Source organism: Uranotaenia lowii, chromosome 3 (genome assembly GCF_029784155.1).
Source record: "Uranotaenia lowii strain MFRU-FL chromosome 3, ASM2978415v1, whole genome shotgun sequence".
Lineage (NCBI taxonomy): Eukaryota > Metazoa > Arthropoda > Insecta > Diptera > Culicidae > Uranotaenia > Uranotaenia lowii.
In genome coordinates this window covers 39,296,103-39,319,123 of record NC_073693.1, presented here as the reverse complement: position 1 = coordinate 39,319,123, position 23,021 = coordinate 39,296,103, and the positions used below count along the sequence as shown (strand labels likewise).

General features: G+C 34.1%; 1 protein-coding gene across 14 annotated transcripts in view; it reads right to left on the bottom strand.

Moving 5' to 3' along the window:
• Nucleotides 1-23,021, bottom strand: part of LOC129754131 (collagen alpha-1(XVIII) chain) — an 875,414-nt gene that overhangs the window by 225,953 nt on the left and 626,440 nt on the right. For 11 of the 14 annotated variants that reach the window (XM_055750000.1, XM_055749999.1, XM_055750002.1 and 8 more), the window contains 5 exons: nt 18,852-18,866; nt 12,102-12,263; nt 11,920-12,010; nt 11,743-11,843; nt 11,538-11,567 (listed from right to left, as the gene is read on the bottom strand). In XM_055750000.1, coding sequence (XP_055605975.1) covers nt 11,538-11,567; nt 11,743-11,843; nt 11,920-12,010; nt 12,102-12,263; nt 18,852-18,866 — 399 coding nt within the window. The remainder of the gene's footprint in view (nt 1-11,537; nt 11,568-11,742; nt 11,844-11,919; nt 12,011-12,101; nt 12,264-18,851; nt 18,867-23,021) is intronic. The other 3 variants (XM_055750004.1, XM_055750008.1, XM_055750003.1) reach the window with 2 other exon arrangements.

Sequence of the window (23,021 nt, the reverse complement as noted above, 5' to 3'; positions counted from 1 at the left end):
TCATTTCTTGAACTTAGAATTTTACTTGGAGAAAAAAATCTCCATGGGGAGCGGTGAACAACCTAACCCCCCCTCCCCCCCGTTCACACAGCCTTGATTTATAGATTTTATAGATAGGATTTGAATTTTGAAAGCTTTTGCAGGGTGCGTTCAAGTTCCTAATGATCATATTAAATTGTGAGATTAATGCTGAAAAATTTTTGCAAGGGTGCGTCCTAAATAAGTTTCTTACCACAGTCTATTTTTCAGCAAATTGTGTTACTACTACTAGTACCCAATTTTAACCAAGCTCTGCTACGCACCCTTGAACTTTAAATCATTCCTAACTTATGACTCGACGACTCAATGGTAGCATCGAAAACCTTTCAATTTCAGATTGACAACCGAGAAAACTTCTCGACTCGGATAGGCAAATACTTCCGTACCAGTGGATAGATATTGATTCCAGGGGGGCACTTGACTCTCCCGACTGGTAGACGCTGAAGCATAAATTTCTAAATAAATAAACAGGAAACCCACCAGGTGGAATTTGATTTGTCATATTTCTGCAAACAAATGTGCACAAATTCAATCTATAGATTTGCCCACGTTCCTCCTTCACCCCTCATTTTCGACCGCTTGTTCCCATCATTCTACACCGCAAAGATTGGAAACGGATGTGGATGACAAGTGTTATTCCGGCGGTGATTTTCTGTTTGTTTGGTTTTTTTTCTCCCTTGCTACTCTCATTTTGTTTTCGCAAATGTCACCCAAAGGAGACTCGACGATGTCGAAGTGTGGTGCATGTCACATCACATGCTGTGCGTCTTTCCGTTGTGTTTGTGCCTTCTGTATGTGTACCTACTTGTAATCTGCCACCATGGGATAAGGCAAGGCAGGTATGCAACTGTGCTTGTGGTTTTTATTTTTATGTCAGTCACCCTCAAACCCCAAACAGCCATCCGTAAATACCGACAACATAGGTGGAATTTCAATCCAGACCAATAAAAATCTCACCCAAGGCATGGCTGGTTGGTGTACATATAGTGGATCGGTTCAAGGTTTTTTTTCCCCGTGAAGATAGAACTTGATATGTAGCATTGGGTTTTGCACGGTGGGCTCGAAAGTGATAGAATAACCTTGAATAATCATTTGGTGATTATAGGTATATAGTTTTGAGAATTTGTTACTTTTGAATTAAATTTAAGGGTTCAGAATAAGAAAGTTACATTCGTAAAAATTCTCGAAATTCTCGAAAATACTTTTTCTCTGTCGTTTTGCAGAAACTGATCTTTTGAAACAATTATTTCCTTTTTCAAAGAAATGAGGGATTGGAAACACTTCAATTGATTATCATTTGCCTTAAATGTATCGGTATCCATCGATATCAAAAATAGCCTTAATTAACTAAATGATTTATGAAATTTCAGTTTGGAGTCAACTCATAAACTTTGCACGTTATCTAGTCAATTTGGATTTGGTAGGCCACGATATCCCACAGTTTTTCAAAATCCAAAAAAAAAACTTTTTTAAGTAATCAGAATTCGGGTGAAGTGATTTATTTAAAACATAAAAAATGCCTGATGGTACCTTAAAAATGTAGAAAACACTTACATTTATTTTGTCCAGGAATCAATGTCTATCTACTGGTACGGAAGTATTTGCCTATCCGAGTCGAGAAGTTTTCTCGGTTGTCAATCTGAAATCGAAAGGTTTTCGATACTACTATCGAGTCGTCAAGTCATATAAGGAATGATTTGAAGTTCAAAGGTGCCTAGCAGAGCTCGGTAAAATATGAGTACCTTTAACACAACTTGCTCAACAATGCACACTGGTACAGAACATCAATCTAGAGGAACTAAATTAATAGCGCCCAGGGATGAAAAGATAGACTTTTGATGTCTTCGACAACATTGCATAATTTTACAAGGCGCATACTTTGAAATAAAATATAGAATCAAGGGGTCCACCAATAGCAAGATAAAAATGCTAACTTTTTTGTTAAGCATTTTAGAGCTTTGGTATATTCTACAAAGTTGTTTATCTTAACAAAATACATAACTTTGATGAACAAGTCAAAGTTCTACAATTTCATTCTAAAGAGTTACAATGAAATTAAGAAAAATACCTTGAAAAAACAGTTTTTTTAATCTGAAACGTTGTAGGTAAGAAAAAACTATTTTCAGTCTTCGAAACAAAGTTGTAAAATGTTAAGTTCTACAATCGTTTAGAACATTATGATGTGTTTTGAAATTGCTGAAGCGCTGTAGAAAGCATTTAGTGTAATATATTAACGATTTTCAAAGCAAAGTTTATCGAATTGCGCAAATTTTCGCACCATCAGCCAATGTGGATTTTATTTTTGGTGTTAAGAGGAATCATTGTCATATAAAACTAGCGTGGAACTCGGTGGAACTCGAAGCAATTTTAAGATTGAAAATCTAGTATTTTGTTCACAAATATCACTTTTTTTAGATACTTGTTTTACAACATTTGCTTCGGTCAGGAGTAAATGGTGTATATCAACGTGTTGACAGCTCTGCTTTCAAAATGGTCATAAATCCTGTACTCAAATTGAATTTGTAGTCCAACGAAAACTTATTATCTCAAAAGTGTTTTTTTTTTCGTTAAATAGAGCCAAAATTGGCCTGCCATCAGCAACTGAAAGCTGAAAGCTAGTTTACTTTTGGAGTTAAATCACTTTCACGTGTAGGTACAGTTATCACCTATATAATGATGTACTAGAACAGATTCTATTGATAAATTCGAAACGGAAAACCGGTTAAATCATCTAATTATTTCTTATTCTCATATTCTGCAAGTTCATTGCATCAAATAAACTAAGAAACTAATAAAGTGTCTAAAAAAAGTGATATTTGTGAAAAAAATACTAGATTTTGAATCTTAAAATTGCTTCGAGTTCCACCGAGTTCCACGCTAGTTTTATATGACAATGATTCCTCTTAACACCAAAAATAAAATCCACATTGGCTGATGGTGCGAAAATTTGCGCAATTTGATAAACTTTTCTTTGAAAATCGTTAATATATTTCACTAAATGCTTTCTACAGCGCTTCAGCAATTTCAAAACACATCGTAATGTTCTAAACGATTATAGAACTTAACATTTTACAACTTTGTTTCGAAGACTGAAAATATTTTTGTCTTACCTTCAACGTTTCAGATTAAAAAAACTGTTTTTTCAAGGTATTTTTCTTAATTTCATTGTAACTCTTTAGAATGAAATTGTAGAACTTTGACTTGTTCATCAAAGTTATGTATTTTGTTAAGATAAACAACTTTGTAGAATATACCAAAGCTCTAAAATGCTTAACAAAAAAGTTAGCATTTTTATCTTGCTATTGGTGGACCCCTTGATTCTATATTTTATTTCAAAGTATGCGCCTTGTAAAATTATGCAATGTTGTCGAAGACATCAAAAGTCTATCTTTTCATCCCTGGGCGCTATTAATTTAGTTCCGCTAGATTGATGTTCTGTACCAGTGTGCAATGGTGGTGCAAGGACTAATGCAAGAATGCCGCTGAAAAACCGAGTAGGTCAGCTGCTGACAGATCGAACAGATCAGCTCAAGCGTTGGACTGAGTATTTTGATCAACTTTTCCGAGTTACAAATAGCAATGGCCAACAGAACCCGCAGCTCGAGGCGCCCACAGTAAGTCGCATTAATGGCGTCAACTCGGAAGCGCCCTCGTTGACTGAAATAGAAGCGGCAATGAAGGACATGAAATCCAACAAAGCGCTTGGAATCGATTGCATTCCTGCTGAAATGCTCAAAGCCTACCCTGCCTTGTCAGCACAAATGTTGCACCGTCTTTTCGCTGACATTTGGGATACTGCAACATTCCCGGCCGACTGGATGCAGGGTATCCTCGTAAAGGTCCCAAAGAAAGGAGACCTAACAGGGTGCGGTAACTGGCGTGGCATAACTTTGATCTGTACAACCCTTAAAGTACTCTGCAAAGTGATCCTGAACAGGATCCAGGAGAAAATCGACGCTACACTCCGACGGCAATAAGCTGGATTCCGATCCGGACGATCATGTGTGGACCACATAACAACGCTACGAATCACTCTGGAACAAATCAACGAATTCCAGGACTCTCTTCTGCTGGTGTTCGTTGATTTCGAAAAAGCATTTGACCGACTGAACCACGAAAACATCTGGGCTGCTCTTAGACGACGAGAAGTCCCAGAGAAACTAGTCCATCTCATCGAAGCACAGTACGAGGCATTCTCGTATACCTTGCACGACGGTGTCTTGTCCGAACCAATCCCGGTAACTGCTGGAGTGAGACAAGGATGTATTTTGTCACCGCTGCTTTTTCTCATCGTAATGGATGAGATCTTGACTGGATTGATTGACTGTAGACCAAACCGAGGATTGCCGTGGAATCCTTCAACCATGTAGCAACTGAACGACCTTGACCTGGCAGACGATATTGTTTTGCTCGCCCAAACACAACAAGACATGCAGAGCAAACTCGACGACCTCACCGAAAGCTCCAAGGCAGCAGGTCTCAAAATCAATGTCGGAAAGACCAAGTCGATGGAAATCAATACAGAAAATCGTTCCAATTTCGTGGTAGCTGGACAACAGGTTGAGACAGTGGAGTGCTTCCAGTATCTTGGTAGCCAGATTACGCCTGATGGTGGTACCAAGAAGGACATCGAAACCCGGATCAGAAAAGCCCGATTTGCGTTTGCGAGTCTCCGAAAAATCTGGCGGTCACGCCAGATCTCTCTACGAACTAAGATCCGAATCTTCAACTCAAACGTTAAATCCGTATTGCTGTACGGGTGTGAAACTTGGTGCACATATGCGGTGACGACGCGAAAACTGCAAGTTTTTGTGAATCGCTGCCTGCGGAACATCATCCGCGCTTGGTGGCCTGGCAACTGGATCTCAAACGTTGAACTTCATCGCCGGTGTCATCAAAAGGCGCTAGAAATCGAGATTCGGGAACGTAAGTGGAGATGGATTGGGCACACGCTGCGAAGAGATGAAAACGAGATTTGCAGAGAGGCGCTTGACTGGAATCCAGATGGGCATCGAAGAAGAGGCAGGCCCAAAAGCTCGTGGCGGCGAAGTCTTGCCGCTGAAATCCGCACAATTGACGAGAACCTTGGCTGGCAGCAAGTGAAGACGCTGGCTCCGAATCGCCAGCAGTGGAGATCTTTTATCTCAGTCCTATGCGCCGGTCAATCGGCGCTGGACCCTTAGGTAGGTAGGTTAGAGGCTCAACAATGGACTGTGATAAGGAACATATTTGGGACCAACCTTCCAACCATTTCACAGCATTAATCACATAATTGTATTTGATTATTAGGAATTTGAACACACCCAGCAAAAAGCTTTAAGTTGAATACAAATTTTAGCCTTTAAAAAAACAAGTGATAAACATTCAATCATAAAAATCTTTTGATCATATCAGAAAGAAATGAGTAGGAATTTTCATTATTGGAGCCAACATTGAAGTGGTATTCTGCATTCGACCCAATTTTTACAGAATAATAATGAAACACAGGATTTGCAAATTAAACTGTTTATAACCTCTTCTTGATACTTTTTGAAATTTTGGAAAAAAACAGAAGTTGCTTGAAAATTTTAAAAGAGTTGACAGTTTGTTTTTCAAATACTTAAAATTAGATATGAAAAAAAAGTTAATTAAAAATTAGTAATCTAGATTTTTAGGCATTATTTATCCAATAGTTATTCAGGAAACTATTTCGTTTCAGGTGCATTTATTCAGTTTTTGTTCACTCATTTTCTTACATTTTTGTAAAATTTTTTGCTGCTTTTCAGTTTATTATTGATTAATTGATAGTTTTATATTTTTCTCCTACCTTCGATTGTTGTTTCTCTCTAAACCACAATTATTCTGTGTAACAACAATCTTCAATGACAAGTACTGTTACGGTTTTTTCTGCCAACTCAAAAGTGGAAATTGATTAACAAAGAGGATAAACTAAATAAATTGCCCTAAACATCGTTTTTGCTTAAATATAAAATTCTTGGTTTTTAATTTTTGAATGGAAAGTAATTTTATTTTAATTTTTTTTTTATGTAACTAGCTATTTCTATAAGCGGATGACTCAAATTCACAAATATGGAAGAAGGTGGTTCACAAGAGTGTTACTCTTCTGTTGAAAATATAAGGTGAAATTAACAACAAACTTTGAAACCATAATTTACGTTGATCAATGCCAATGATGCGTGTACTGGAGTCAAAAATATTTTGAAATTTGAATAGAATTTAGTATGCTCAAAATATGTACCGAAGATGGTTCAAAATAAAAAAAAGTCTTACAAAATGAAAACTTTCAAATTAACAAGTTTCCAGTTGTAGATCTTGTTTAGTTGCAAGAAACAACTGAATATTACGATTTACAGAACTTTAACTGTATATTTCATCCTAATTGATTTTTTAGAATGATTGAGTCAAAAGATGAAACGCTTCTTTCCTTATCATTTAGGAATGAGCATTTTAACTCCTTAATGCGCACCAGCGCAGTGGTACAATTCCTTAAAAAAAATCAAAAAGTCCAATTTTCAAGTCAGTGAAATACATTTTTCTGTGGAATCATAGTTTTTAATATTTAAGGTACGTTTTAATTTTATTAATTAAGATTAATCACCGTGATTTATGTTTTGAAATTAATTTTTACGGCCTTATCGATGATGTTATGTTTTCATAGTGAGAACATTTCAAGAATTGAAAATTATAGATGGATAGAAGCAGATTAGAAGAAAATTATAGGTGTTGAAATGAGCGGGTAGAAATTTTTAAGAAGCATTTTCACCACATACTTAACTTTTGTTCAATCACGGATCATTTATTTTTAAATGTTAGAATCGGACAGGGTTGAGTCTAACGGTGGGAACCACTCAAGATCAACTATTGTGTTGTGTTAGACTCAACCCTGTCCGATTCTAACATTTCAAAATAGTTGATCCGTGATTGAACAAAAGTTAAGTATGTGGTGAAAATGCTACTTAAAAATTTCTACCCGCTCATTTCAACACCTATAATTTTCTTCTAATCTTCTTCTATCCATCTATAAATTTCAATTCTTGAAATGTTCTCACTATGAGAACCCAACATTCACCGATAAGGTCGTAAAAATTAATGCCAGATATAAAATACTAATGTTTTTATTATATTTTAAAAGTTAAAGTTGACATCAAAATACCATACTGTTCACAAAGTATACTTAGTATTATACTTAGTACTCAAAACATGCGATTGCTCTCACCATTATAAATATTTTAAAAACTGGCAAGACTTGGCAAAGGTTGGCTTCTAAAATCAGAATTTCAAACATACTAAGGTATACTAAGGTTGCCAAATTACCCAGTTTTATCTAGGTTTGCCCGGATATTTAATACGAAATTTTGGAACAGTCTGGTCCGGCTCAGTTTCACGGATTTCATTGGAAAAATCCCGGATGTTTCCCGGATTTATTCACTTTATATGGCAAATCAAACAAAAAAAAAAACATGTAAATTTTTTAATTCATGCCTCCCAAACGGAAGTTTATTAATAAGTTTTATAAAAATAATCTTAAAGCGTTTTTTAGAAGCCTAAAATACGATTCAAAATCTGTCGATAGGTTTTGATGAAAAAAATCTTTTTAAAATTTTTTTTTCTTGATTTTTGTGGAGTAATTTCTGGGTTTTGATAAATTATGCCCCTATATTACCCGGATTATGGTCGTCACTATTGAAATCAACTGTCCGGTTTTTGCCAGGTTTTTATATAAAATTGCCTGGTTTTCCGGCCCGGATATTCTCGTCAAGATCAACATGTGACAGTGCCAAAAAGGCAATATCTGAATGTATGAAACATTTCAACCATATAATTGAATTCAACCACCTGACATAATCGAAACATGCAACATAATCGACCATGTGACACATTCAGACCATGCAACATAATCGATCATGTGACATAATCCGACCATACAACATAATCCAATCATTCAACATAATCCGATCGGAAAACATAATCGAGCACGTTACAAAATCAGACCATGTTACAGAGTCGGACCATGCAACATTTTCTGACCATGTGTCATAATCTGAAAATGCAACATATTCGACCAGGTGACATAATCAGCCCATGCGACATGATCGGACCTTGTGACATAATCCAACCATGCAACATAATCTGACCATGCAACATAACCGACCACGTGACATAATCAGACCATGTGACATGATCCAATCATGCAACAAAATCCGACCATGCGACATAATCTGCCCATTAAACATAATAGGACCATATGACAAAATCCGGCCATGTGACAGAATCGGATCATGTGACATAACCGACCATGCAACATAATCTGACAATGCAACATATTTCGAACATGCAACATAATCAGACCATGTGACATAGTCGACCATGCAATATAATTGTCCACGTGACATAAACAGACCATGTAACATAATCCGACAATGCAACATAATCGGATCATGCACCTTAATTGACCAAGTTACATAATCAGACCATGCAGCAATATCGGAGCATGTGACATAATCCAATCATGTAACATAATTCGACCATGCAACATAATCCGACCATGTGACATAGTCAGACCATGGAACAAAATCAGACCATGTGACATAATCCAATCATGCAACATTATCCGACCATGAAACATAATCGGACCAAGTGACATAATTAGACCATGCAGCAAAAACGGAGCATGTGACATATTCGAATCATGCAACATAGTCCGACTATGTGATATAATTCGACCTTGGAACATAATCGGACCATGTGACATAATCCGACCATGCAACATAGTCCGACCATGTGACATTATCAGAACATGCAACATAATCGACCATGTCACATAATCTGACCATGCTACATAACCGACCACGTGACATAATCAGACCATGTAACAAATTCAGACCATGTGACATAATCCGACCACGTGACATAATCGGACCATGTGACATAATCCGACCACGAAAAATAATCGACCATGTGACATAATCTGACCACGTGACATAATCTGACCATGCAACATAGTCCGACCACGCAACATATTCAGATCATGTGACATAATCGACCATGGAACATAATCAGACCATGTGAAATAAACTGAACATGCAACAAAATCTGAGCATGTGACATAATCCAATCAGGTAACATAATCCAACTATGTGACATAATCAGACTCTTACGTATGTCCATCACTGTACAATTATATATCTGGTATTTCGCCAGATCTTCATCACTAGCATATGATTCTTTTTATGATTAGTTATATATTTCAAATTGTCTGTTACATGTTAACTTGTCATTTTCTAAAAAGTATTATGTTTGAACTATATCTGTTATTCTGTGGCAGGCTTTAAAACATCTTTAGACCGATGTAGAGTACTGATTGTTTTGTAATTTTCTTTCTCAAATCATGGGCTTTTCTCGTATTGTAGCTATGTACATCGTTGCCGTACTGCAGGACGGTCTGTAAGTCGAGTAAGCCGGTAATATTCCGTTTTTCATTTTATAAATATATAAAAATCAAACTGTTATACGCAATTCTCTGTTTCACTGACAACCATTGAAGTATGTCTGGCATTGATGTACTAGGTGAGTATCAATTACATCGTATCACTACTCGCATGATCTTATTTTGAATTCTTTGTAGGCGCTTTGTTTGTGTATCAGATGCATGAGGTAAAATTGTAGCGCAATAGTCGAAATAATAACAGATTTAACGTAGATTATTTTCGACCAGAAAGTCATATATCTACTTACTCTACTACTATGTGAGCTATGAAATTAAATTTTTCATCGACTTGAACTCCTAGGCATTTGACTTGACGCACCCTTGCGATCTCACAACCATCGATTAATAACCTAGGGTTTACTTCCATTTTGCGATTTCCAATAATCATTCAGTTGGTTTTATCAGGATTTAAATTTCGAAAAAATCTGCAATATTTTTCAAATCAGCATTTGCTTATTGTACAAAGAGTTCTAAGTTATTTTCACTCCAATAGGAGACGAAATCATTTTCAAAAAGCTTGAGACGGCTGTAATTTACGCACATTTTCATGTCATTGATGTACTGTATAAATAACATGGGACCCAACACATTTCCTTGGGGAACTCCTTGGTCATTTTTTCTGTATCGCGAGTAAAATGATACTTTGTACGTTGCATTCTGTTCTCCAAATAATTTTTGAGACAGCTTAGAACTGTACCATCAATAGTTTCAAATAGTCTCTTGAAGTCTAGAAACACAGCCACTCTGTAAGTTCCATTTTAATATTAATCTTCCAATTTTGAAGTATCAAGTTAACTGCAGATTCAGCTGAATGCTGCTTTCTGAGTCCAGACTGTTCAGCAATCAATATGTTTTCACACTCAATAAAGCGTAAGAATTGATGTTTTAATTCTAATTCTAGCACCTTTTGTTAACATTTTTTGGGTCAATATTTATCAAAATTGAAGAAAATAACATATATAAAGAGATTTGTTTTTATTATTAAGATTTTGACTGAATTATATTTTTCAAACACCTATTAATTTACGTAATGAAATAAAATGTATTATTTAGGTAGGAATTTTAATAATTTTAGGGATTTTTTTTATAACAACTAGCTGTTGGAAATGATGAAATCACGTTTAAATTTTGTGAGTTTAATCCACAATTTCATGAAATCCAAAAAATAAATGCTATCATAATTTCACGATGGATAACTCTATTTTAAATGTTGGTGTTATCGTGTACTTTCACGCTGTTTAAAAATATGGACACGAAATCGACACAAAAAGGTTTATTCTTCTCGGTTGTCATTGAGATCAGTTCCATCGAGTGCAGCACGTTTTTTTTCCGGCCGTCAGTTTTTTTTTATGGGAACCCACACGCAGCGACGGCTTTATGATTGAGGTAAATGTTCCACTTTATGGCTGGAAAAAAAAATTCTCCCATGCTTTTGGCCACCCACAAAGCGGGTGATTTTTCGGATGGGAAGAAGCTGAAGCCGGAAGCAGCAGCCGGAAAGGCACGGAAGATACGCAAGCCGCCACCGGAGAGTTTATGCGTGTGGTGAACGCACTTGAGTTGCTGCTCATGCATATTTAATCCCTTCGACTGGCAACCATGTTGTTAACAAACAGGCATACAATGTGGTTGAAGGCAAGATATAAGTGTTGACATTCGTGAGCTTCCAAAACATTGATCCACCACATCGTGTCGTTCGAGAAATTAAAGCGTCGATTGTTTTAACAAGGAAATTCTACAAATGTAGAGCTGTATGCCGACTTTCAAATCAGAAACTTAGAATTTAGACGTTTGAATTTTGACTTCGATAAAGTTATTTTATGATAAAACCCAGTCCCAATAAAAAGTTTCAATTTCAGATTTTTTTATTTGACTTGTTTTTTGTTATTTTCCCAAAAATTTAATCAATTTGGTTAACAGTTTTTAACTTATCATTGCTGAATTGTTAGCTCATTTAAACCTAGAGTAAGTTATATTAAAAAACATTCCATTTACAAACACATGTCTATACCTTGAACATCCTCGATGGATTCCAATTAATCTAGAATAGTGGGGGTTAAAATATTTCGACATAACAAATTTGGTGATATTTGGTTAATGGGTTAGTCAGAGAAAGAAAATATATGCTCATGAGTACATTGTTCGTTAATTGATTATATCAGTGAGAAAGTAAAAATTATGTTAGAAATATGCTCCATTCGAGAGCGATGACTTACATCATAGTTTTCCGGGATACCCGGTGGTCCCGGAGGGCCCGGAAGTCCAGGAGGACCAGGCATGCCATCCAAGCCCGATTCTCCCTTGTTTCCGGGGACTCCTGTTGAATGGAAAAGAAAAAAAAAACAGATGAGTCAAATTTCAAGTTAGTAATTTTCCTTAGGCATTTAACTTACCCTCCGGACCGGGCGTTCCCACATCGCCCCGATCCCCTTTGTCTCCTTTGGGACCGGCAGCGCCACGTTCACCAGCTGGTCCCGTAGCACCCTGTGGGAAAAAAGGAAAACATCGATCAGTAATTATCTTTTTTTCTGTTTATGAAAATCATCTTGATTCAGATTTGAAATAAAATACAAACCGTTAATCCTGGAGCGCCGGTTTTGCCGTCCCGTCCCTGGGGTCCCTCGGGACCCCGGAGGAACTCCCGAAGGGTGCTGTCCATCTTCAGTTCCTCCATGATGAGCGAAACGTTGCACATGCACTGGCCGGCGTGTTTCCGGTTCGGCAATGCGTCGTAAAGCTGCAATGTGTTTCGAGAAACGAAATTAGTTTTTGGAAACGGATTATAAACATTTTAAACTATGAGAGTTAAATTCCTATAAAAAAGGAAAAACAAAAAAACTACGAGAGATTTGTAATCGTTTGATAAAAATGTAAGGAAGGATAGATTCTAAAATCATACGAAGAGTCCTTTAGTCTAGCAAAACTGGATTTCATCTGATTGTACGTATCTGATGAAACTCACAGTTAGCTAGTGTAGAGTGTAGCTTTTTAAGGACCTTACTGAGATAACAAATCAAGATTAACTCTATTCCACAACTGAACCCTTCGTTGAATTACTCATTTTAACAGTATCATTTAGGCATACAACTGAAAATTATAGAATTTAATTGCAACCTTGAAAACGATTTATATTCATCACCTCTTAAAGCTTGCTTCATTTTCAATTGGAACTAACTTGTGCTAACATTTTGGTGCTCCTGGTGGATAGATTTGGAAGATCTTGGCGCCGACGTGTCGGGAATTTTGTTAGCTTCGCGTATGTATTTTCGACATTCCGCAAATTGACTCTACTTTGTAAACAATCAACATGGAAGCCGAAAAAAGGGATAAATTTGTGCACAGTTATTTGTAATCCATTGTGGGTTTTGTTAGGATGAATTGATCTAAGAGTGTATATCGACATTTACAATCGAACACCCCTCGATCTGTCTCGATACATCGACTCTCCAACAGCTCGACACACACGGGTTCCCGGACTACTTGTCGAATTGGTGAAAAAACGTCAAAGTGGACACTACGGACAACCAGAGATTTCCTCCCGAATAGCAAAGACCATGGTTTTAAAATAACCGATCAGTGATTTTCAATTTAACAGTAAACTTCATCGTAGTATCTAAATATCTGTCTACCACATTTAATTTTGAAACCAGCATAAATTTTAAAGTCACCGTGAAGTATATAGTTAATTCAAAATATTTCACAGTTGCCGAAAATTACAGAAATACGGTATAACAATAATTTTCTTTTGATTAGTATTGTTACAGTGTAATTCATGTTAAAATGTAAGACCAAACCAAAATGAACAATGGTAAAATTTTGGTTTTTTTTACACATTTTCTATTTATCGTGTAGAGATTCTTGAACACGCGCCATTTTGGCAAAAAGTTTTCGCGAACAATTTTTTTGGTGCGGGCATCGAAATATTTTGAAAACGGTGAGAAGCTTTTACAGTAGTAGTGATTTTTAGAACAGTATTTTTTAAATTAATTTTATTTTCTAGATGCTGTTCCACAGCTCCGGTAGACAGGCTCCTCACAAAACTTCCGGTGAAGTCTCCTCGGCGGCACGGGAAAATCATTTGCAGCCGTCGGAAATGTGTCCTTCAAAATGAGCTGGTGCCATCCAGAAAGACCTTGTAGGAATCAGAATCACACTGTACAAACCAGGCATGTATGGTTAAATATTTTATTGAATTGAGGTTATCTTTATGAAAAAAATAAATATAAAATAAAAAAAATAAAATGAAATTAAATATTGCAATCCAGAAGAAAATTGTTTTTTCATTGTATGAACCATGAAATTGTACGGTAAAAATAATATTTTTGTTCCATCAATTAACCTAGATTTCCATCTTTGCTAACACAATCAAAATAAACGTATTTTCATGGTTTTTTTTGGATAAAACTTGAAAAAAAAGCTGTTTTAACCATGAACTTTATATTTTTGAGCTTTCCAATGTATGGAAAATCGCCATTTTTTTCATGGTCACGCTGCATAACAATACCCTTTTTTCATGGTTATTTTGGCCAAAACTACGAAATGTATGGTCGGAATCTACGAAATCCAATGTGGATTCAAACTATCTAAGACGATAATAAACATTGTGAAAACCATATAATTTATGGTCTGTGAATATGGAATTCGTGGTTTTTTTCACGGTACAATCCTATTCGGGCTCTTTCAATCGAAATTTGAGTTTTCACAGTGGTGATCTTTCCAGGATTTTGTTTTCCTAATAGACATCATGTGATTGCATAATATGTAGCTCTAGTTTTAAAGAGATCTCTGGTTGCTACGATGAAAAAATTTCAACGAGTGATTTTTTCCAGAGTAATGCTTCGAAAGTGATGAGTTCGAAAGTGATGCTTGATAAAAAAAGCAAGCCAGTGAATAATTTTATTCGAATAAAGTTGAAGTTATTTCAAAATAGATTCTGTTGTAATTTGAAAGTGTGTTTTTGGTTCCTAAGAGCAAGTTTACTGGTGTTGGGAAAAAGTGGTAGAGATTTTGTTATTTTTTTGCTCATTTTGAAAATTTTGTGCAAAAACATTTTCAAGATTTGTGGTTTTTTAACAACACGTGTTGTAGTTTTGCATGCTGTGATGCAAACATAGCAATATTTCTATCACATACGGCTGAAATAGAAATAGTACCGTAAAAAAACGAAGCCCAAAGATCTTGAAAACATTTTTGCATGGTAAAATTTTCAAAATGTCAAAATTTCTACCACATTTTCTCAAAACCAGTGAACTTGCTCTAGTATTCCAAAGGTAGAATCGCCAGGAAGTTTTATTACAAAACGCTTCCAGGTGACCACATAGGAAAAGTTGGTCATGAATTTTTGACATCGGACACCATTTTTTCGTGCACCGTGAAAATTCACCAAAATAATAGTTCAAATAGCCGAAAAAATCGCGCCTTGGAAATTGTAATCCAAGACGAACGTAACCCTTCAAGATAACTGCCGATGGATTTTCAGCTAAGTGTTTTCTATAATTTCTATCCATTTGATTTAATTAATTTCTCATGTTTTCGACAAATTTCTCTCAATAAAATATAGCAGTAAGATGATTCTAAACAAGATACGAAACATTTCACAAGGAATATTTCCCCGTTGAAATTGTGTGCAATTTTAAATTTTTAAATTTTATATTTAGTTGTTTTCACATTAAACTGCTTGATTTATGCATATCTATTATTATTCCATAAACTGAATGTAAACTAGATTGTATTTTAACTTTTTTGCGTGAAAAAATTCTTTAAGAGTCATGAACCTTCATGAACATTTTTCAATTGATAGCTGTCAGAATATTATTTCTGTCATGTTACTAGAAAACTTACATTTAAAAACCGTGTTCATAAGAATTAAAACATTTTCAAAGTATTTTAATCATTTATTAAATAGCAATTTAGATTTTTTTTTTCGAAATATAAAGGATGCATTTTTCTTGATATTTTTTCAAACGTGTTTTTAAAATCGAATAATTATTATCTTTATTTTTATCAAGTTATTTTCAGATTATTTCTTTAAATTCTTAAACATTTTGTTTAAATGTTCGAAATCTTTTTCATCATTTTATAAATGTGAAATTCAACTATTTTTTTTACATTTTCTTTCAAATTTTTGTCGTTTTAAAAATCTATTATGTTATAGAACTTTTAATTAGAGAAACAGCTAGCTGGTGAGAAATTTCAGAAATCTAATTATTAAAGTGTTCATTATTGTTTTTGGATATTCAAATTATTAACACACCGTAGTCCGTAGGTATGAATAGGAGATTTCTCAGAAAAAGTCTAGGAGCATAGGAGGTGTAGGTAAAACGAAGATCGCAGCATTTTCCAAAAATGGCTCCTTATACAAACCTCTCCCTTACTAACAGAACCCTTCTTGAGATACTTGAATACAGATTCGCAGAAAAAGTATCTTACTAACAATCCTTCCTTTATCCCTCATTGACTACTAGGACGTGGCTGGCGTCGTTATTGATCTTTTTTTTTTTTTTTGTTTTTTTAAGGGAGAGCGTGAGTTTTGTTCATTGAGAATGAATAGCTAATCGCAAGCTGCATTCTTTTGGTTCTTACACAAAATTGATGGCCTCGATCAATCAGGAAGTATCAACCATTGGCGATGTGGAAGTAGTTCTACTTAGCCACGCCAGCGATCTTGGAGCTAGAAATGTATTCAATATGCTTTTTTTTTTATTCAAATAACCAAACAATAACCAATAACCAATCGAAAACAATGTTAGAGAAGCATTTCGGGATATGAGTAGTCAAACAAGCTAAGCTAAGCTAAACTAAGTAATCGAAAGGTAGAATCGCTAGTAAAGGCAAAATTGCCAGACGAGGACTTCGGTCTGGTTTAGGACTTCGGTCCAGTTCAGGACTTCGGTCCAGTTTAGGACTTCGGTTCATTTTAAGATATTGGTCCAGTTTAGGACTTCGGTCAAGTCAAGGTATATTTGCCAGTCGAGAACTTCTGTCTAGTCGAGGGCTTCGGTCCAGTTTAGAACTTCGGATCAGTTTAGAACATCGGTTCAGTTAAGGACTTCGGTCTAGTCAACGCGTTGAGGACTCCAGTCCAGTTAAAAATATCGTTCCAGTCAAGGCATAGTTGCCTGTCGAGGACTTTGGTCCAGTTGAGGATTACGGTTTAGTTTAGGACTTCGGTCCAGTTAAAGACTTCGTTCAAATTAAAAATTTCGGTTAGGTTTAGGACTTCTATCCAGTTCAGCACTTCGGTCAAGTTAAGGGCTTAGGTCCTATCAAGGCATAGTTGCCAGACGAGGACTTCGAGCCAGTTGAGAACTTCAGTCCAGTTTTGGATTTTAGTCCAGTTGAGAACTTCGGTCCAGTTAAGGATTTCGTTTCAGTTTAGTACTTCGGTCCAGTTCAGGACTTTGGTCCAGTTAAAGGCTTAGCTCCAATCAAGGCATAATTGCCAGACGAGGCCTTCGAGCCAGTTGAAAACTTCGGTCCAGTTTTTGACTTCGATCCACTTGAGGACTTCGGGTTCAGTCGGGGCTTCGGTCCGGTCAAGGCATAGTTGCCAATCGAGGACATTTGTCCAATCGAGGGCATCGGCCCAGTTAAGGACTTCGGTACAGTTAAGGACTTCAGTCAAATTAACGCATAGTTGCCAGTTGAGGACTGAAGTCCAGTTAAGAACTTCCTTCCAGTCAAGGTATAGTTGCCAGTCAGGGACTTTGGTCCAGTTGAGGAATTCGGTCCAGTTGAGGACTTCGTTCCAGTTAAAGATTTCGATTCAGTTTAGGTCTTCGGTTCAGTTCAAAACTTCGATCCAGTTAAGGGCTTAGGTCTTATCAAGGCATAGTTGCCAGACGAGGACTTCGAGCCAGTGGAGAACTTTGGTCCAGTTTTGGACTTCAGTCTAGTTGAAGACATCGGTCCAGTCGAGGACTTCGGTCCAGTTGAGGACATCGATCAGTTTAGTACTTTGTTTCAGTTAAGGCCTTTGTTCAGTTTAGAACTTAAGTCCAGTTAATAACTTAGGTCCAATCAAGGCATAGTTGTCAGTCGAGGTCTTCGAGCCAGTTGAGAAGTTCGGTTCGTTATTGGACATCGGTCCAGTTGAGGACTTCTGTCCAGTCGGCGACTTCGGCCCAGTCAAGGCATAGTTGCTAGTCGAGGACTTATGTCCAGTCGAGGGCTTCCGTCCAGTTTAGGACTTCGGTCAAGTCAACGCATAGTTGCCAGTTAAGGACTCCAGTGCAGTTAAGAACTTCTTCCCAGTCAAGGCATAATTCCCAGTCGAGGACTTTGGTCCAGTTGAGGATCTGGTCCAGTATAGAACTTCGGTCCAATTGAAGACTTCGTTCCAGTTAAAGATTTCGGTTCAGTTTAGGTTTTCGGTCCAGTTCAAAACTTCGATCCAGTTTAGGGCTTAGGTCCTATCAAGGCATAGTTGCTAATTGAGGTCTTCGAGCCAGTTGAGAACTTCGGTCCAGTATAGGGCTTCCGTCCAGTTAAGGACTTCGGCCCTGTCGGGGACTTCGAGTTATAGTAAAAATTTCGAGAGTTCCTTCGAAACCATGACGAATGATTTTTTCCATATTTTTTTTTATTAAAAGTATGCTTTTGAATTCAATAGTAATTAACTGAAATACAGGCAATTGTTTTTGTTCAAATTCTATCTAAAGCAGGCTTTAGAATTAGTTAATTGCATTTGTGTATCATCATTTTCTAAAAACTGTGACCAAACATAAGAAAAGCTGCCTCTTTTACTAAAAGGCTCAATAGAGATTTTGTATATGCGAGAGTTCGATGAGGACCATCAAACTAATGCTGGAAAAAAGTTCCGGTTTAATTTGAGATCAATCAAATCAGTCTGAGGGAAATACGCTCTCTTCCCCAGCACATCAAAATCGATGATTCCAACAAAATCGAGAGTTACAAGATGGCTGAGTGAAAACTCCTGACCAAGCTGACTAATTTAATTGCATCGTCGAGTTGCAGCCAAAGATCCAAACTAAATATAAATAAAATGGAATTCATTGGGCAAAGTGTGGGGTGAGTAAATGTAGGTCTGTGTAATGCGGGTAGCTTTAAAGCCACAAATAATTAAACTAATTTGCCTGAGGGTTTTCGAACCCGCATGTACCAAAAAGGAAATTGAAATGAATGGACCTGGTACTACACAGATTGGGTAGGTAATGGGGAGCCTGAACGAAACAAAAGTTGGCATAAAACCAAAGAAACAACAGCATCGATTGGAAACTCAGAAGAACTAAAGAGAAATCCCACTCACTCAGATCAGGTTGTTCCCAGGCTGCTTTCGAAATATTTTATTTCATCTCTTAATTACCTGAGATAATCTCCTCTGATCGGATTAAGTGAAGGTAGGGTCGGAGGAACCGAGATCGACGACGACGAATTGTATTAGAAAACGTTCGAAGAGAAAGGGTTTCGGTTATTATTGGCAGTCGGAGTGATTCAGTACCGGCAATTCCAGAAGCAGCGTCCAGAGCAAAGGAGAGAAATTGAATTTTAATAAACTATGAACTTGGCTGGATCAAAAAGGAAAATCCTAAAAGGGGCTGGAGCACAGCAATGGCTTTTAGATATTGATAGGATCTTAAAATGTTGTGTTACTTTTGAGATAATATTTTTTTTTTTGAAAAAAAGTTCAAAAATGACAAAAATGACAAAAATGACAAAAATGACAAAAATGACAAAAATGACAAAAATGACAAAAATGACAAAAATGACAAAAATGACAAAAATGACAAAAATGACAAAAATGACAAAAATGACAAAAATGACAAAAATGACAAAAATGACAAAAATGACAAAAATGACAAAAATGACAAAAATGACAAAAATGACAAAAATGACAAAAATGACAAAAATGACAAAAATGACAAAATTGACAAAAATGACAAAAATGACAAAAATGACAAAAATGACAAAAATGACAAAAATGACAAAAATGACAAAAATGACAAAAATGACAAAAATGACAAAAATGACAAAAATGACAAAAATGACAAAAATGACAAAAATGACAAAAATGACAAAAATGACAAAAATGACAAAAATGACAAAAATGACAAAAATTATAAAAATGACAAAAATGACAAAAATGACAAAAATGACAAAAATGACAAAAATGACAAAAATGACAAAAATGACAAAAATGACAAAAATGACAAAAATGACAAAAATGACAAAAATGACAAAAATGACAAAAATGACAAAAATGACAAAAATGACAAAAATGACAAAAATGACAAAAATGACAAAAATGACAAAAATGACAAAAATGACAAAAATGACAAAAATGACAAAAATGACAAAAATGACAAAAATGACAAAAATGACAAAAATGACAAAAATGACAAAAATGACAAAAATGACAAAAATGACAAAAATGACAAAAATGACAAAAATGACAAAAATGACAAAAATGACAAAAATGACAAAAATGACAAAAATGACAAAAATGACAAAAATGACAAAAATGACAAAAATGACAAAAATGACAAAAATGACAAAAATGACAAAAATGACAAAAATGACAAAAATGACAAAAATGACAAAAATGACAAAAATGACAAAAATGACAAAAATGACAAAAATGACAAAAATGACAAAAATGACAAAAATGACAAAAATGACAAAAATGACAAAAATGACAAAAATGACAAAAATGACAAAAATGACAAAAATGACAAAAATGACAAAAATGACAAAAATGACAAAAATGACAAAAATGACAAAAACGACAAAAATGACAATAATGACAAAAATGACAAAAATGAACATAATGACAAAAATGACAAAAATGACAAAAATGACAAAAATGACAAAAATGACAAAAATGACAAAAATGACAAAAATGACAAAAATGACAAAAATGACAAAAATGACAAAAATGACCAAAATGACAAAAATGACAAAAATGACAAAAATGACAAAAATGACAAAAATGACAAAAATGACAAAAATGACAAAAATGACAAAAATGACAAAAATGACAAAAATGACAAAAATGACAAAAATGACAAAAATGACAAAAATGACAAAAATGACAAAAATGACAAAAATGACAAAAATGACAAAAATGACAAAAATGACAAAAATGACAAAAATGACAAAAATGACAAAAATGACAAAAATGACAAAAATGACAAAAATGACAAAAATGACAAAAATGACAAAAATGACAAAAATGACAAAAATGACAAAAATGACAAAAATGACAAAAATGACAAAAATGACAAAAATGACAAAAATGACAAAAATGACAAAAATGACAAAAATGACAAAAATGACAAAAATGACAAAAATGACAAAAATGACAAAAATGACAAAAATGATAAAAATGACAAAAATGACAAAAATGATAAAAATGATAAAAATGACAAAAATGACAAAAATGACAAAAATGACAAAAATGACAAAAATGACAAAAATGACAAAAATGACAAAAATGACAAAAATGACAAAAATGACAAAAATGACAAAAATGACAAAAATGACAAAAATGACAAAAATGACAAAAATGACAAAAATGACAAAAATGACAAAAATGACAAAAATGACAAAAATGACAAAAATGACAAAAATGACAAAAATGACAAAAATGATAAAAATGACAAAAATGACAAAAATGACAAAAATGACAAAAATGACAAAAATGACAAAAATGACAAAAATGACAAAAATGACAAAAATGACAAAAATGACAAAAATGACAAAAATGACAAAAATGACAAAAATGACAAAAATGACAAAAATGACAAAAATGACAAAAATGACAAAAATGACAAAAATGACAAAAATGACAAAAATGACAAAAATGACAAAAATGACAAAAATGACAAAAATGACAAAAATGACATAAATGACAAAAATGACAAAAATGACAAAAATGACAAAAATGACAAAAATGACAAAAATGACAAAAATGACAAAAATGACAAAAATGACAAAAATGACAAAAATGACAAAAATGACAAAAATGACAAAAATGACAAAAATGATAAAAATGACAAAAATGACAAAAATGACAAAAATGACAAAAATGACAAAAATGACAAAAATGACAAAAATGACAAAAATGACGAAAATGACAAAAATGACAAAAATGACAAAAATAACAAAAATGACAAAAATGACAAAAATGACAAAAATGACAAAAATGACAAAAATGACAAAAATGACAAAAATGACAAAAATGACAAAAATGACAAAAATGACAAAAATGACAAAAATGACAAAAATGACAAAAATGACAAAAATGGCAAAAATGACAAAAATGACAAAAATGACAAAAATGACAAAAATGACAAAAATGACAAAAATGACAAAACTGACAAAAATGACAAAAATGACAAAAATGACAAAAATGACAAAAATGACAAAAATGACAAAAATGACAAAAATGGCAAAAATGACAAAAATGACAAAAATGACAAAAATGACAAAAATGACAAAAATGACAAAAATGACAAAAATGACAAAAATGACAAAAATGACAAAAATGACAAAAATGACAAAAATGACAAAAATGACAAAAATGACAAAAATGACAAAAATGACAAAAATGACAAAAATGACAAAAATGACAAAAATGACAAAAATGACAAAAATGACAAAAATGACAAAAATGACAAAAATGACAAAAATGACAAAAATGACAAAAATGACAAAAATGACAAAAATGACAAAAATGACAAAAATGACAAAAATGACAAAAATGACAAAAATGACAAAAATGACAAAAATGACAAAAATGACAAAAATGACAAAAATGACAAAAATGACAAAAATGACAAAAATGACAAAAATGACAAAAATGACAAAAATGACAAAAATGACAAAAATGACAAAAATGACAAAAATAACAAAAATGACAAAAATGACAAAAATGACAAAAATGACAAAAATGACAAAAATGACAAAAATGACAAAAATGACAAAAATGACAAAAATGACAAAAATGACAAAAATGACAAAAATGACAAAAATGACAAAAATGACAAAAATGACAAAAATGACAAAAATGACAAAAATGACAAAAATGACAAAAATGACAAAAATGACAAAAATGACAAAAATGACAAAAATGACAAAAATGACAAAAATGACAAAAATGACAAAAATGACAAAAATGACAAAAATGACAAAAATGACAAAAATGACAAAAATGACAAAAATGACAAAAATGACAAAAATGACAAAAATGACAAAAATGACAAAAATGACAAAAATGACAAAAATGACAAAAATGACAAAAATGACAAAAATGACAAAAATGACAAAAATGAACATAATGACAAAAATGACAAAAATGACAAAAATGACAAAAATGACAAAAATGACAAAAATGACAAAAATGACAAAAATGACAAAAATGACAAAAATGACAAAAATGACAAAAATGACAAAAATGACAAAAATGACAAAAATGACAAAAATGACAAAAATGACAAAAATGACAAAAATGACAAAAATGACAAAAATGACAAAA